The sequence below is a fragment of the Scatophagus argus genome, chromosome 1 (genome assembly GCF_020382885.2).
Source record: "Scatophagus argus isolate fScaArg1 chromosome 1, fScaArg1.pri, whole genome shotgun sequence".
NCBI lineage: Eukaryota > Metazoa > Chordata > Actinopteri > Scatophagidae > Scatophagus > Scatophagus argus.
The window spans coordinates 14,924,134-14,942,434 of record NC_058493.1 but is presented as its reverse complement, the minus strand read 5'-3'; the positions used below and the strand labels follow the sequence as shown (position 1 = coordinate 14,942,434).

Sequence of the window (18,301 nt, the reverse complement as noted above, 5' to 3'; positions counted from 1 at the left end):
AATTGTTGGCACTTTGTTGTATTTTTTGGCATTCATGCAAAGCTTATTGAAGTCCACTTGACTATGGTGCAATGCTCTCTTCATTTCAAACAGTTTCAAGTATTCTCCATCATTCTGTACTTGTTAATGTAATTTGACTACCAATTTTGAAGAATGAACTCTAATTACATTAGCAGCAACTATTTTGGCAGCCATAGTTTTTTAAAAAAAAAATGAGAATCAGAAAACTTTTATCCAAACAAATTAAAAAAAAAAACTATTTTAGTATGGAAAAGTGTGTCACATATAGCCTGCTACTTGGTCTGTTTATCTTTTATGTCATCTGCAGCAAATGCCAATAATTCTTGGGCAGCACTGTAAATACAATTCAGTGAGAGAAGTGCAACATTTTTGGGGGCAACTAGACTAACAACACACATTCTTCATTTACATGGAGAAGGTGTGATGAAGACAGTGGCTAAACATCTACTTTTCACCTATTAAATCACCTTAATTGCAGGCAACAGAAAAAAAAACCCTGTCACATTTTCAAGCAACACATGAAGTAATAACCTCAGTGTAATATTTTATTTTGAACAGCTTTATGACATGATTTATGTTTTGAATCGTGTCCTGGTAATTCAGTGTGAATCCCAGTGTCCAAACTTCACATTAAAGGTAAGGTCAGGCCACACGCTGTGGAAACAATTTAGGAATCAATCTCGATGTCCAGGCTATTCCCCATCCTGAGAGAAGCAGTAAGGATGGAAGTGCTCTTATTATTCTGCAGACCTCATACCCTGTCTGTCATTCGAAAACAAAGCTCTGGGAGCCCAGAGAACATTAAGAACCCCTTGCATGAAAAACACAATGATTGTGTGTGTAACAGAGAAGAGAAGAGAAGAAAGGGAGAGAGGAGGAGAGTGTGTGTATTGCACATCTCAACATCTTTAGTTAGAGCACAGAGCACGTTGTCCAGAGTACAACCTGAACTTGTGTGTTCAGCACCATGAAACGCTATGTGAGTGCACAGTGGCAGACGGGGGCCTCCTGGTCCGCATTGTGTTCCTGTTCTGGCTGTGTCTGTCTGCCTCTGGGTTTGCTCTTTTTCCATGGTCCAGCTGTTTCACGCCAGCTATCATGGCTGCTTCGGTCTTTCCAGCTTCATTAAGGGCTCTGGGGTGTCCGAGTCACTGTGGTGTTTTCTCTCTCGAGGGGGCTCAACTTTGCTGCAGCGTGTCCACGAAGGTGAGCGCATGTACCCACCTCGGGGCAGCACAGGCTGGTGGGAACCTGAGGACCAAACAGACAACATCTTGTTACCAACAGGAATCCAAAGTGTCTGGCAGATCTAACTTCAGATGTATGTGGAAACACACACAGACAGATTTGTCTTAATGTTTACTGATGAAATACACCCCTTGCATGAAAAACCCAATGCTAGGAACATATCTCCAGAGCCCAACTTACAGCTAATGCTTGCTATTCTAAGGTCCATTCAATGCCTTTAGTCTGTGTAAAATGATTGCACACACAGAGATTCATACCAGCCATTTCTAGACAGTCTACAGACTGTTGTTCATACAGCATTACTGGGGAAACTTTTTAGGGATTCTTATGCAATGTCACAGTAAGACATCTTACCGAGTGTCAAATTATGACGTTTGAGGTATCTAAAATGATTCACAAAAGGATTCCTAAGACAGAAACCTGTTTAATTTTTGTATAAACTAGCAAATATATACATACCATAAATAATATCTCTGCTGTAAAAATGTGGTCATTTGATACCAATTATATTTTTGTTGAATTTTTAATTATAGCCAAAGAATTTCTATTACAGTTCAGCTTTAGACCACTTGGTGGCGATGTGCAACCTACCAGGAGTACAACAAAGCAACAGAGTGTATGACTAATAAGGAACTGACAACTCTCTGCCTTACTCTGCCCATTTTAGTCCAATGATAGGTCTCTTAAGTGAAGGTCATACTCATCGCCTGGCTTGTATATCTCCCTAAAGCCACATCCATATTCTCACACATCTGAGAGGGAGAGGGGGGGTAGAAAAGACATATTGATCTTAGAAAATTGATGGCATCTCCACTGGATTTTAATGAGGACAACAACCTCCTCAACAGCACAAAGGCGTCTGCTGGAGCAAGCGTACTGAACACCTGCTGATGACTGCGTTTTGTGTTTACATGGTTTCATAAATGCGTCTGCAATGTGCATATAATGTATAATGTGTGAGTAAGGCATGACATTTTTCTGCTCCTTGTGTGCATTGTTTAGATTTCTTTTTACCTGACATCTAAAGGACTGAAAGGAAAACAAATGAAACACACAAGGTGGGTGATGCTTGCACACCTGTGAGGTAAAGTAATTACGTACCTCTCCAAAACATACAAAGATGTCTCCTTTTTTTTCTTTCTCTCTCTTCTGCTCTATGGCCGTCACAGACACAGACTACCTTGAGCTGTGGGGTACTGCACTATTTTCCTTGTGTGTTGCTGGCTAGCAGCCTTTAATTCTTCAGTCAGCATGTTACTGATACTCCATTTAGTTTTTCTGAAATATTCAACTCTGCTACAAAAAATGAAAAACCGGTGAATGACCTATTTGACAATACCATTCTCATTAAATCCAACAACACTCTTTTCATTTTTGATCCTAGTACAATCCATCAGTATTTGTGAACTGGGGCAAGTATTTAAATCATTAAAATAATAATCTGTAATGTTTAAGCCTAGATTGACCCCAAAGGCAGTGAGTTGTACTTCTGCAGACGGTCTATAAATTGTTGTCCAGTGCTCCTAAAGGATACAGAACAGCTCGTGAATTTCACAGGACAGAAAGCTGCAGCGGCACTGCTTCTTTATGGGCTAAAACATTACAATGTACTTTACTTCTGGCTACATCCCATGCAGTGATATCACTGCAGCTATCTTTGACAGCAGTTTGGGAACAAAATATCATTTTTACAGATGGGTCCCTCCTGAGAGACACTGTTGATACAATGCAGAGAACATGAAGTATATGATTTGCTCTGCATCTTTCAAATACCCACTTTAAAACAGAGCTCATATTACTTGAACATAAAAAAAACATCAACCAGACAGTAACAGGACAGTTCAGTCTGCAGTGTCATCAGTTAAAACCTTTGCTGCTCCAAACACAAAGAATAGGAAGCCAAAGCTACATCTGTGGTAGTTTTTCACAGATGTGGGAAAACTTTATGGTTCATCAACCTGTGTTGTGAAACAAAGAACAAACCTACTGGACAAAATCAGCCTTTTGTCCTGTGGCTCGGGAGCTGTTCTAGAGAGAGACATTTGCTGAAACACTGATGGCTGTATGTTCTGTATGGATTCAAGCTATGAAGTGGAACTGATCTTTAATTTTGGCTGAACTGTCCATGAATTAGGCTTCAAGCTTAGCAAGAGAGGAAGATGGGAATGGAAAAGGAGGAAACGGAAAAGGAAGACAGTACAGTAAACAAAACAAAAAAGACACGAGCATGTATAAATAATGTGCTAGCGTATTACACAGATTATGATAACTGTTTAAATGGCTTTGAAGGCCTGCTTGTTTCCAGCAGGGAAAAGTGAATTATTCAGGAACCTACATTTAGCATGAACCCACTCACCCATTTTCACCCTCTCCTCTCCTCTCCTCTCCTCTCCTCTCCTCTCCTCTCCTCTCCTCTCCTCTCCTCTCCTCTCCTCCCTACCACCCAAACTCAGCAGTTTCCCATTGAGCCTACACAGCTCAGTACTACCACATTTACAATACAAACTTTGACACAAATGATTTCAGTTCAACTTACTTTCATAATACTGCCTTTGCTACAGTTCAGTTTGCAATATGTTACTATTATTTGGCGAGACTGTGCAAGGCTTATTGAAAACCATCTTCCATGAAATTACAGGGCTGAGTAATGAAGAAGGTTTTAAGGAATCCAGATGAAACAGAACAGCTGGTCCTCACAGCTGAGATTCATTCAATAAGTCGCTGTTTTGCTAAATCCATTCTCATGCACGCACCACTGTCATTTTCTACACCCCTCAACGTCTGCACGCAACAACAGAATATCTTGTTCATATGACATTTATCATTTTGCCGGTTTAGACAATATAAAACATAATTGCACACTTAAGAAACATCCATTTTAGTATATTGGCTGAATTTTGAGCCAGTCAAGCTTTTGCATTGTATCTCCTGCTCAGGTGATCGGATGTTGTTTGATGAACATTTTCATTCAAAAAAAGACTTCCTGTGTCTTCTGAATTGTCTTACTGAAGATGGTGGATCTATCCGTTCTGTTAGCCTGTTATAAATGCTCATGTGAACAGCAGCTTGGTGCAATGCACTACCTGCTGCTTTAAAAACCAGGAAACATAATGCAGAACAGCTGTGTTTCATGTTTTTCCTGATAGTATGATTTTATGTCAATTGTGTGCCGTCCTATAAGCAAAACAGCTGCTTTACAGTAACAAACGTTCAGCAATCTTAGATGCCTCATCTGTCTGGGATGGTTATCCTCCTTCTGTACAGACCAAATCTCAGTCAGACAAGGAGAGAGAGAGACTGGGAATAAACAGTGAAGCCGAGCTAAGAGACAGAGAGTGGAGGAGAGGAGGACTGCATTTGTGGTGAGTGCGAGACAAAAACAGCTCACAGGTGGAAGCAGGAGATTTGTGGAAGCAAGCAGAACGATACATCTTATGTCAAAAAATTAAAGAATCTCAACAAGGAACAAATGTTTGCCTCATTCTCAGACGGATGATCTATTTTTATTCATGATTGATGCAGGTAAAAATAAAAAGTAAGAATAATAATAGAGTGAATGACATGCACTGATCATCGTGATGTCACTTGCATCACTTGAAAATAAAAACAGAATCCAAATATGTCACTCCGAGTGTAGAAACATTTAATCATTGTTGGGACTTTGTGTCTCACAGATTGAAGCTGTGTAAACCAAATCATTTCATATCCTAACAGTGGTATTAAGCTGTGAATCTCCTGACTGCAGGACCTCATCTCGGTTAGCAGAAAGCAGAGCAGCGTATGTGAGGCCTTGGAGGGGCGGCTTCTCGGTTCTTGCATCTCCTGTACCTGGTTCCTGACAAGCATCTGGTGCCTGTGACTAACAAGAGGCTGAGGAATGCTTGGTGTGGTGCTGTTTGGAGAGGACCGCTGAAAAGGGTGGACAAGCTGAAATTTATGAAGACAATGCCCTCTTGACTCTAGTTGTTTAGCTGTCAAATAATTGCTCATGGTGCTCTGTAGCTGCTGGACGTGTTGACAGGTAACTGATAATGTCAAGCTGAACTTACTGAGCCTAGCTTAGCTGGTATACTAATTCCCTAATTGCGACTGGGAAACCACAGTCTTTCACTACAGTTCACAGTGCATATGATAAACCGGAATACTTTTAACAAAAGCGTTATACATGAGCACAGAGTGTGCAACAATGCATGGTTTTACAAAGACATTTGTTCCTTCTCACACATGTGCCTCTGCACAATGTGCTGTATGGTATCTTTAATTTAAATAAGTGGCCGTAGATCTGCAGACAGCAGCTTATAGCACAGATGGCCCACCGGGACCATAATTCACACTTAACAAGCTGTATCGTTATATGGAATGCTAGTGATAAACAGAAAAGAGACGTAATGGAAAGAACAACGTCGCTGAAGAAGAAAGAGATGGAATAATTAGACATTTCAGAGAAAGTAGAAATAATCTGGAGGAAAACAATATTTATTAAGTTTTAAGATAACGATGATGATGATGTCTCTATACTAAAGTGAGAAGGATGTCTGGTCATGCAAAAGCGGTTGTGTCCATCTGTTGTGTATTTCAGTGGATTCAAACTAGAATGATGAATATCTGTTTTGAGCCAAACAAAGCTTTAAAATTGATTGCACCCATATTTGATGACAGTATCCCAACTTAAAGTCTTTTCTATCAAGAAAAATGTAATGTCTTAATTTTTTTTTTTGACAGGCACAGTCCACACACAGAATATACAATATTTGCAAGACCTTTTTGAAATTGTGTAAGTGGCCCTTTGAATGTTGAACCAGCTTGAAATCCTGTGTGCCTGCTGAGAGGAGTGTCGGAGGAAGAGGGAGTTCGCTGTCCGCATGCAGGATGAGGCTCGCAGGTCATAAATAAAACATGGGAAAGATTTTGTGCTTCCTTTTGGAGACATACTAACCTTTATTCTGTACCTGCTGCTGTGACACACAAGCAGGATGAACTGTCTCTTCTGTTTAACGTGCATATGTGCATAACGTTTTTTACTGCATCCGATTAATTTGGCTCGTTTGTGAGCTCAACAGCATAAGGTTTCCTTTCATTTCTGCTTTTCAGAATTGTGATTCTTAATGTTATTATTTGGTAGAATCTAAATAAAATTGTGTCTTATAACTATAAAATGAGCAGTTCAACCTTCTCAGTTTAAGGGCAGCTTAATCCATGACACTGTGAAATTTCTTTTTATGAGTTCCTGAAGGAATCACATTTCATTTCAAATCATTATGGCTCGGCAGGCCTTTTTAGGACCCTGCCGGGCCATAATGATAAACTCCACAAGATGTGAAATCCTGAGGTAAAGGACTGCAAGGAGAAAATTTCATTTGGGAAATGTTTCCCTCAACAATCAAATTTTATGTTCAACACACTGACCCAACAAATTATTTTATTCCATTTATACATGGTCAGCAGATCTGTCCGCACAACTTAACAATATACTTATAATAACTTGCACTATTTTATGCACAAACCTTGCTTGGATATTTTTTTTATGAAAAGATTATTTAAATTTTTAGCAGGCCTTACCTGCTGGGGAGTCGTTGTGGTTCTCCTCATCAGAGTCAGCAAAAACCTCAGCCAGTTCCTGGTCAGACATGTCCGTCAGCTCAGTCAGATCCAGGAGGTCAAAGTGCACTTCCAAAGAAGACACACTACTCAGTGGTTCTGTGGAGCAGAAAGAGAAAGCAGGCGAACTTGAGAGATTAAAATGATCCACACATTTTTGCTGACAGTGCAGAAGAAAAGCGGGGCGGTGTAACTGCATATATTCTCAACCCATCATGTCGCTCCTGAATCTCCACTCAACTCATAATCAGATCAATAGCTGGCTCTCGCAGTTCTATTGTAAAATCGATTTCAACACAGTACATTTTTACTCTTTTATCCATTTTTATCTGTACATCTCTTGTAAAGTTAAGTACTCACTACTTCAGAAATATTTCAGACACCCTATATTACTTGAATCTGCTTCTGCCCATAGATATGCATCTTTGGTGGTCAGCTCTAAGTATGTCGGTTCACACCTGGCATTTGAATGTGTCTCCACATGGGGTCCAAGAGAACACTTGTGATCAGATCTCTCTTCCCTACTCCACATGCATATAAATATGTGTGTCACCACCCCCCTCCTCACCCACCAAGTCTTGCATAGCTTTTTATTTCCTGTTTTATTTTGATAGAAGTCACTTGTTGTAGTGGTGCTTGCTTTAAATTTCCTGTCTCTGTCTGTTTTCCCTCCAATACTGATTGATTGCCCCGCCCAGATTGTCATGTAGTCTCCTCTGTCTAAATAAGCTGTGCTCTGTGTTTGTGTTGCCATTTGGATTATTCTTTGTTTGGACCATTATTTACCTGGACTCCCAGCTGCATTTAGTTTGCCTTCACTTCTTTTTTGAGTTTATTTATTTAAGGTGAGTAAGTTTAAGTCTTTTTGTTCAGTTGGATCCTCCATTTTGTGACACAGCTTAACATATTATATTGTTTATAACTTGAATTTGGTGAAACTGATTTATCAGACCACAAATGAGACCAGAATTGGGTTGGAAAAATGATACTGTCAGAGCGGAGGGCCTCAATGACAATACACAACTTTATTCCCTAACTGTTAAAACTGTATCACATTCAATGAAGAAAAATATTTGCACCTTTTCCCTATGAAGTCCTCTGGCTACTCAAGTTTTTGAAGAGAGTTTTCTGATGGACAGAGAGTGAACTTGTTGCCAAGGTAAGCACTAACTGTTGCTAACTGTTGCTGTTCTTAGCTAGCTAGCTAGCTCAGTTGGCCAGGCATCTAGTGGTTCTGTTAGCCTTAAAGCTTTATTAGCTTTATAAAATCACCTCCTCCTGGTGGTCCAGCGCTACAAACAAACAACTGGTGTTTGAGTTTCCAGTCCAGACAGTCAGCTAAACAGAGCGTGTCTCTCTCTGTCAGCAAGATGCCTGTTTGTTAACAGACTAAAGAAAAGAAACAAGACTTAAGATCAGTGGAGATGAAAATAGATGGCACTGTGATCTCTGCCTTTCTCCTGGTTGTCTCGCACCTGTTCATTTCTGCACGAGCTTTTGATTGCTCGGCAGGCAGGGCTTCTTACTGCTGCCCTCAACAGGCTCATATTTACATGTGGTGTGCAGGAACGTGCCAAGTTCAGCATTCCAATATGGCTGCCCCAAAGGTTAAATTTTAATGCACTCTAATATTCTGAAAAGGTACATTTATTTGAAGACTCTAATACATACACACTGTTTGTCTCAGCATCACCTAACATGGCAGCCAATTCTGTTTAACAGAGCTGAACTAATCTGTGATTATAGTGAGAAAAATGTTTGAAGACTGCACTGAGGCAGATGGAGGTGTGTTTGTATTTTCCTTAATGAATTAGTGGATACTGGCCTGCTATGCAATGTCAGGTCTGAATGAAACACTTCACTGGGTGTTGTGGGCATGACTTTGTGGAGAGAACGATGGGTTATGTGACAAGTTGAAAGCTGTTATTAACCCACGTCGTTTTCCTGCTGTTTTCCAAGCTGTTTAAGACAATGCTTCAGGCTGAAGATGCAGAGCCCACTCTCCCACTGCTCTTTGTTTGCTGCTACATTTAATTCCCTGCGTTGTCCTCCTCCTGATATAGCACATATTGATTTTAAGAAGACTGATGATCATGCTGAAGCAGTGACTGGTCAATATACCATGTTTCAAATGTATAAGAAATGCTAGGAGACACAAGGAATTGAACCAATAACTACAAGAGAATGCAAACAAGCAGAAATGATGCACATGAAGTAATATTAAAAACTGAAATGTCTACAGAAAGGACAATATGGACAGCGATTGACAACAAATAAGAAAACTAAGAGAGGAGAAAGATGCAGGAAAGAGAGGTGACTGTTCTGTTTGAATCCTTTCAGACACTAATCCTTTAAGACAAAAAATAATGGACCTAAACTGACAAAGGTCAGAGTCTAACTCGGTTTCAGATGTATCATAGTGGTCATCTGTGACATCCCTCAGGGCTCCATTTCAGTCTCCACGTCATCGTTCCTCAACATGTTCCATATTGGAAATATTATTGCAAACATATCTCTTCTGTCCTGATACAAACCATTAAATCCTACATTAAAAATCCAACTCAACACTCAGATGCTGGACACCTGAGGACGTATTAAAGACGAAGTTGGTTCTCTAAAAATCACCAGACCCCTTCATTTGTCTGTACTCCAGCATAAAGCTGTAAGCAAGAATCCTGAAAGTTCATTTTTGAAAATGTAATCATGCTATTATCCATTAATATTTGGATCATCGAGTGTTAATCTGCACCTAAAGAGACCTTGTGTGTCATTTTCAGCATCTCCATTCTAGTAACATGTTATCTCACAGGTTACCACATAGGTACAGAATGATTTTAAGTTTTAATGATCACACATAAGGCTTAGCTAGTTCTGCCATCCTGTTTACATTTAGAAATACCCAACTTCCACATTGGCTTGTGAAACTAACTGCCTGAGGCTTCACTTGACATTAGTTCTGTTAAGTAAAATGAATCCTACATAGAAGTTAATTAAAGGGTTAAATTAATCTTTTTCCATTATCACACCATTAACTACTGCACCACATATAATTAACCAACAGCAGCAGAAAGGCTCAGCAAACAGTCACAGCTACTTCACATCCAAGGCTTTTTCCTGTGTCTGATGTGGTTGGTCATACTCAGTACTGTAATATGCATTTATTAGTTGACATCCAAAACCATTTTTTCATTTCACATTTTTCATCACTTGAGATTGATCCTTAACTCTTGAATGCATTTTACTTTTCCCTCAGGCAGGAAGGTGCCAGCTTACAGCTGTCAGTTTTCCACCCCTTTTTCAGAAAGAGTGAAAAAACCAGAGGCAGAGAAAAAGGGAGGTAGGAAATTGCGGGGGAGGAGAAGAGAAAAGAGGGCGAGGCAGGCTTATGGGAGAGGAGGGAGGGATGAAAGTAAGAGAGTAAATGTAAAACAAGAAAAAAAGGAAGGCATTATGTTAAACTAAAGAAACGCTGTTATTTCCTGCCATTATTATCAATTTGTTCCAAGGTTATTCCCATTCTGCAGTGCTTGTTGTTTAACCACTTCTCCCCCATATCTTTTTTCCTCTCCCACACTCCTTACCCTTGAATAATTGATCAGTACATTTTCTCTCCTAGGCAGACACACTGAAAAAATGCCTCCATCGCAAAAGCCAATCATGAGAGCTCTGAGATGCAAGTGGGTAGGACTGACAATAGAGAATTCACCCTGAGACAAAAAAAAAAAACGAAGACAGTGTGTCTTAAGCAGATGATGTAAAATGATGCAAAAAACACTTTTGTATAGCAAGCACACAGACTGGTGGTCCACAAGAAGTCAAATTTGCACACTGTGATCCATTTCGATTCTTCCTTGGTTTATTTATTTTTTTTTTTTTTTTTAGCTTGCCCTTAATCTCACACTTTATATATTCATGCCTTTGTAGTTAATGTGTGTGAAATAAAGGTACCCTCAATTCACTGAAAGCTAATGTTTCTTTTCCTTCAGAACGTGTGTGAGAAAAATAATTGTTTGCATTCTGTCAAAAGGTTTCACTTTGATTTTATTTCTCTTTTTATTCCTCCCCACTCTTTCCTCTCATTGCATTTAGAAGGGTGCAGTTTGGACTGAAGGAACAAAGAATGGGGAGGAAGGGTGAGAGGGAGGAGTCCACATTTGGGAGAAAGGATAGGAGAGCACAGGGTATGTGCCTTGCATGCTGCTTCTGTCTAATCCCCTTCCCTCTCCACTGGCCCATGAGGGCTCTGAGGTCATCTGTCCATCCTGAGCAGCTTGTAATGATGGCTGGGCTCTCACAGAATGAGGACAATTGAGAGAAGGCTAAGTTACTGAGATACATACTAAACAACTAAGTATTTTCTTTAGACATTCTGTTCTAGAGGCCCTTTTCCTCACAGTAACTGAGCATACATACATACACTCGTTCACATTTGTGTGCAGTTGTTCTCTGATGCATACAGCTGTTCTCCAGTACATCCTGCTGTTTGAAGTCAGATGTTTCAATTTGCTTAGTTTCCTGGAAAAGAGCTGTGTGGTGTGTTGGAATTTAAGCTGCAAAATAAGTTGATCACATTGTTTGGAATCCTGCATTTCTCTGTTCTTCTCTTTGATTTGTGCTTTATGCTATTAGAGATCAACACACATAGATAAACACTGTTTTGCTTTCAGGCTACTGAACAGCAGTCACCATACATTTTTAATTCTCAATTCCTGAACATCCACCCAGTAATATTAGGCAACTTATCTTTTATTTGAGTCTGAATGTATTTGCATCTACCTGTGCTGCTTGACAACTCGGTGGGATGTTTTTGTTGGTTTTTTTTTTTTTGCTTTTTTTTTTAAGATAGACTTTTTGCTGCAGGTCTAAATATAAATGATGTCTCAGGAGCAACTGTGGTTCGCCTTCTTGGAGATAAAACTGAAGCACTAGGAGGGAATTTTGTTTGTCTGTGCCTTTCAAGATGAGGTTGCAAAGTTGCTCTGTGGACAAAATCTTGAGTTATCTCCATAAATTTCATAAATAGAGCAGGAACATTTTTAAATGTCATCTCTTAATAACAGAGTGGAAAAAAAAGGGCTGATAATTCTCATTACTTGTTTTCTCAGAATGGGATTTAAAGAGAATTTTGTAACTATTTGAGTTGGCAATGATCTCTCCTTGCTTTCCCTTTGCTTCATTGCCAGATACGATTAGCTGACCTGCCAGGTGGTATGGCTAGTTAGAGGGTCGCATTAAATCACAGACACACAGACATTAGCCTCTGGATGAGCTGTCTCCCTGAAAAAGTGTTGAGTTATTGAAGCAGATAAAGGTTGCCTTGTCACCCATGTAGCCCCATTAGCCCTCTGTGGTTCTGTGCCCTGGGCTCTGAGCGAGGCACGTACAGGGAAGCCTCTGTATGGGACTGATGCACAATGAGTCCTTTCAGATAACGGTAGGCTGCAGAGGTCTTTGAGAATGTGGGACCGGAATACCTAAAATAGACAGTGATCGTTCAGTGGGTTTAAAGATCAGATAGGATCAACTGTCTATTCAGAGTTATATGTGTAACATGTGTAGAACAAATGCACTAGTGCTCGAGCACATGAGGTTCAGTATTTACAATTTTACTTTGGATCGATCTAGCAGTGACTGTAACCGACAGACATTCTTCGGTGGAAGCAGGATATCCTCCTCCTTATTTAACATTTCTAATCTCCTTCTTTGTTGGAGACACTTTGTATTGATCAGGTATGTTACTTGTGGGAGTTTCCACCCATAATTAGCCTATAACACCTCTTTATTACCTATGAATATTTATCACTGTTTCACATCCTTAATATCAAGTCAAGTCAAGTGGTTTTTTTAATTGTCATTTCATTGCTCACAGCAGAACACCCACCAGTGAAATGAGACAATGTTCCTCTGTGCTATATGAACACTACAAGAGAGGTTAAATACAACCTGTACATAACTGTACATAGTGCAAACAACCCAGACCATACACAGTGCACAAAGACCATACAGTGCAAGCATCAACCGCTCTGATATCAGCCTCTCTTCACCTCTTTCCCTCAGGTACTCACGTCTTTTCTCAGTGATGTGCAGCAGGCTAGCAGTGTGCCCAGACAGACTGCCCTCCTCCTCCTCCCCCCCTGCTGGGTGCTGGAGCAACTCCTTGGACAGGTCTCCTGAGCTGGAGGGCTTCAGAAGCTTCTGGATGTCTTTATTGGGCTCTATCAGCACACAGAGAGAGAGACAGTGAGTGAGAGGAAGCAAAGACAGAGCAATTAAAACCTGGAGCTACTGCTCATAGGTTTTTTAGATTGCTAATAAAAGAGCTACTTAACCTATAGTAGATCTCGCATCTATTTCTAACCCCAAACAATTTAAGGCATCAGAAAAATGCCTTAAGAGATCCAAAGAATTGGAAGAAGTCAATGTTTATATCCTTACTGAATAGTGAAAGTTATGTTTATCCACTCAGTTAAAATCTAAACCTGACATGAAATCCCCAGCTAACTGGTATTGCCAGTCTATTGTAATGCTCAGTTTTACTGTTGATTGTCCTTTATTCCCCTTTTAATACAGTCTACATTCTGACAGTCAATACAAGTCTCAAACATTCATTCAGCACAGAAAAAGAAGTTCCTACAGGCTATTAACAAAGTCTGAAAATAGAGGGCACTTAAAATAGTGAACACAGAAATGTTTACACTCTGTTCACCTGTTTGTCAGAGCTGAAAGCAGAGTGGGGTGTGATGAAGCTGAATGACTTAAGGACAGGAACACAGAAGTGCTGCACGTTTAGGAATTTCCAAATTGCTGAAGGATAAAATTCTTTCAGGTGATATTATTTTTCTGCTGGTACAAATCAAAAATTTTGGATGAAATCGGACAATAAATTTATCAACAAAGTAAACCAGCACTACATTAAAAATATCTGAAAGGACATCATAATAGATAAAGGATCATCTGTGTGTGTCTGCACCAACATTTAGCAAAAATTGCTTTTTTCTGATAACATGCAGATTTGATGTAAAGTAGTGTGGGAGTACAGCAGCTTCCTGATGGGCTCCACCAGATGGCTGTTGCAGTATGTTTCTAGACATTTGAATTTCTCATTTCGTATGAAAAATGTGTTACAGCCAGAGCAAAGCCAGAAGAAGATAGATTCTGATTTGTATTTCCCCTGCTATCGATTGATTTCCCCAGTGAGAAGCCACACAAAGTGAAAGACTATAGCATTACCTCGGCTTTTATAATGAAAACTTTGTTCAGTATTTAGATCTTATCTACCAGCAGCTTTGATTTCTATTTCCATCATCTTCTTCAACAAATCATGCTTGACCTTTCTGCCATTGCTTTGATATGTCGGACACCCATTTATCGAAGTTCTAATTTTATCCATCAACCATCTTTTTTTCATCACAGAAATTAGATCACAAGAGGAGTGGGCTTTTGGAGTTGCAGTGCATTCGTTTAACAAAAAAACAAACAAACAAACAAAATCACGTTTGTTGTGTTTTATGGAACCACTTGTGTTTTTTTAAGGAAATGTAGACGTGGCTGTTCAGTATTAAATTTTAAGATATGACTCTTGATTTAGACTTCTATTTAGATATTTGTACTATTGAAAACATCAGGCATAAATCCAAAATGCAGCTCTTGTGAATCACCTGTATAGCTCTACTGGTTCTTCCTGTCCTGTTATACACTGCTCTCATGTTTTGTATGTTCATATACGTCTAGATTTTGAGTACTTGGGTATCTATGGATATACACGAAAGATGAGTCAAGGTGTTAATCTGTGACAGAATAAGAGTAGCAGAAAGTCACAGTATTATCTGCATGTAGAGGAGGACATGTTTACACAGATGACCTGATCTATCCTCCACCTGTCAAACTGCCTGCGAGGAAAACAGAGTAAATAACAAGAGTATAAGTTACTGACAGCCAGCCATGAGAAATGTGGTCTTTTCAGGCAGTGGCTGACACTGTCTCGAGCTGTCAGCCGTGACTGTCTGTGAATCAGCCAACTCAAGACAGGCAGACAGCTGGAGAGAGAAAGCAAAGGAGACACAGAGGAGGAGAATGATGTACATTTGCCAAAAGTTGAACCAAACTCGATGTCTATATTAAAGAAAATCAGTTATTATTTGTAGCCAGGCAGGAAGACTTAACAGCTCAACATCCTACTCTCGAGGTCATTTTGCTTGCTGAATGCTCTCTGTCTTTTTCGTTCATAGTAGTCTTTTGAGCATCCCTATGCAAATTTCTCTAACAACAGATGACCAAATTATTAGAAAATGCTGTCTCCAGCATTCATTTCCCAAACAGTTTAAAGGGTTTTTAGAGCATTTTCCAGCAATATTCATTCTTATCCTTACAAGGGGGGCTGGCAATGTTTTGTCTAATGATAAGTTCTTAATTCGGAGTGGCTGTTGCTTCAGAACAGCCTCAGAAATCTTAACCTCGTCCTGTGATGCATCGTAATAGTTATGTTCACTCTAATTCAGTCTCATTATGGAGAGCAATTTGTCAGGTTTGTCAATTAATTCTGCTCCTGTAGTGCTCGGATACAGTACGTAAACTATGTGCAGTGGGACAAAGACACAGCAGGAAAAAAGCATCATCTATAAAAATAAATAAATAATATGCTGAAAGTGGCCATAAAGACATTGTTTTAGCCCAGTGAAGTAATAAAGCAACATTTTCACAGTGATTGAATGCACAGTGCACACTGCAGTTTCAGAGGCAGTTAATGCAATACTGACAAATTAACTACTGCTGTTTCTCTGTGTGCAGTGTGAGATGCATATCTTTTTGATTTATTAAAATGTTATAATCTGTCCTACATGGGCATGTTATTTAAGACTTTCCTGACAATACTCAGCCTAGACTGTAGAAAAACGTAGTTCAATTATGTGCCGTTGACTGTTTCGCTGTTACAGTGCAATAGTGGCATTGTGCAGTACTACCATACACTGAAGTCTTCTCTGGGTGGCCTTTACACAAAGGCCATATGTGTCCACTATATCCTGCAATTTGTATTTCATCAGTCCAGCTTGTGCATGGTTGACCTATAGTATGCTGATATAAAAAGACCACACACTGTAGGTCAACCATATTATTGCCCTCCTGGGGGATAGATTAAACATGAAGCCTATATTCTCATTGAGGAAAACCAGGTACTGAGATAGAGGTAGTGGAGGCCTGCTATATAAACCTATCAGTGACAAACTCTTGACAAGACATTCAGGAAAAATGTAGAGACTCTGACAAATATTATCCCACCATTTAGAAAGAATCAGAAATAATTATAAACACCTCAAACATGCTATTCAGAGCACATGTCTTTCAAAAGACAAAGATACTGTCCAACAGCCATGGCAGTGTAGTGTGACAAAAGCTTTGGCACAGAGAAAAGAAAGAAGAGAAAATGGCTCTTACCTGGGCTCCCTGCCCCTCCCTGTGCCTCCATGCAGCTCAGCCGAGGGTGTCCTGCCGTTCACCACGCCAGCATTGGAGACAAACAGGGAGGGAAAAAGGGAGAGGCGAGGGGGAGAGTGTGTCTGTGTGTGTGTGCATATGAGAGAGAGAGAGAGAGAGAGGGGTGGGATGGGATGTGTAGACAGAGCGAGATCTCAGTTTTCCAAAGACTGTGCCCCTCCTCCTCCTCCTCCTTTTCTGTCCTCCCTTGTTCCAGATTTCCCAGACAGGTGATGCTGGTTTCTCCTCTCGCACAGTCCACCTGCTCAGCTGTCTGAGTGCTGCACTGCCTCACAGAACGAGTCCACCACAGAGAAGTGGGTTTGGCAACAGCGACATCACTGCTAATTTCTAAGCCACTTGGTTTAGTGAACGCAGCATTGTGAGGCTTGGCTCGGTACGTACAGAATACAGAGAGAGAGAGATCCAGGCTGAAAGAGAGGAAAGAGAGAGAGAGAAAGGGAGGGAGGGTTGAGCTGGCAGCCTGCCCAGACTGACGTGGACCGAGAGAATGGGGTGTCGGAGAGGTTTATGGACCACTGGAGGGGGGAGGGCTGTGTGTGAATGAGTATCCCTGTGTGCATGTGCATGGTTGTGGTATAACAGTTTGTGGGTATACCTGAATTTAAACCTGACGATGAGTTCAGTTAATATCAAATACACACAACTCAAGCAAGGCAGATAATTAAAAGAGATGTTGCAGGACTTAAATTTAGGTGTGCGATTCAGAAAAGCCTTGACTAATTGTAAATGCATGCATTATGGAGTTATTTGCCTGTGATGGAAGTCTGAATCCCATGCCTTCTGAAAAGCAGGAAATTGTGCTCCTTTCTGCTGAAGGGAATGAAGGGAAACTGTTGGTAGAGCTCGCCCTCTACTGGTGGGATCTGACTCCTTCAGGAAAACGTGTTTTCATATTGTGCCAGAAAACTGCAAGAAACCACCAACTATATCACCATCTAGAGGGTGGACTCACCCTCAGTCTACAACAAAGAATAATTTAGGCTCATCTCTAGTTAGAAAACGTTATTAAATGGCCTCAAAGTAAGCAAGGCAGAGAACAGGTTAGATGCAGAACTTTGTAAATCACTAGACGGGAAACTAGGTTGCCAGTGAACAGTGACAAAACAAAAACAGGTCAAAGCAGACAACAGACATGCTCTTTCTTTTTCATTTCTGTAGCTTCAGTAGGAAAAGGCTAGCTCAGGAGCACTAATTTAAAAAAAATTACGTTTAATCACTTAATTGACAAGAAAAAGGGCTGAACTCGTTATGCAGGTACTCGTTATCTTATCCAGGAACCCCTAGTGAGAGAGGCCAGATGTTTTTGTGGAGCTCTTGCTCACACAGACAAAGCTGTGTCTGTAGATTATAATAAAAGTGCTGGCTAAGGTCCACAGTTGGCCTACAATTAAATACTCAGTTTGACTTTGCTGTTATCAAAGTCCCTCCAAACTAGCAGTATGGCTGAACATTGTGTGGTAACAGACTTGCATGGTCAGCTATAAACTGTGTCAAAAATGTTGAGAAAGATACTCTTGTGAAATCATTCAGAGAACTCAGCATTGACCTTGTTTACTCCTGTGTACTGCACAATGGGCTTTGGAAACCAAATATTTGTTTATGCTCTGTTTTTTTTTTGTGGCAAGTCTTGACCGCTATGGGATGGATTGCCATAAAGTTTGGTATAAATATCCATGCTGCCCGAAGATGACTCCCGCTGACCCTGCAATTCTCTGATTTTACCTCTAGTACAACCATTACATTAACATTCATGGTTTTAACTTAAATGTCTCAACAGCTTTTAGGGAGATTGACAGCAAATACAATTCAGATGCCTGAATTATAAACCCTTAACCTTTCACTCAGCACCATCATTGGGTCAACATTTTAAAAGTCCAGTGTGTCAGATTTACGGTGATTTAGGGGCATAAAGGGCATATAATATTCAGAATTATATTTT

At 40.2% G+C, this 18,301-nt stretch overlaps 2 protein-coding genes across 2 annotated transcripts in view; one reads left to right on the top strand and one right to left on the bottom strand.

The window, feature by feature from the left end:
* The window catches only part of LOC124064477, a 956,368-nt gene that overhangs the window by 180,115 nt on the left and 757,952 nt on the right, over window positions 1-18,301 (top strand). The gene's annotated exons all lie outside the window — the stretch shown is intronic.
* On the bottom strand, window positions 549-16,758 carry dbndd1 (dysbindin domain containing 1). Its single transcript, XM_046385514.1, has 4 exons — window positions 16,300-16,758; window positions 12,933-13,082; window positions 6,829-6,966; window positions 549-1,272 (listed from the first exon to the last, which is right to left on the bottom strand). The coding sequence occupies exons 1-4, from the start codon at window positions 16,328-16,330 to the stop codon at window positions 1,118-1,120; spliced, it is 474 nt and encodes a 157-aa protein (XP_046241470.1). The 5' UTR covers window positions 16,331-16,758; the 3' UTR covers window positions 549-1,117.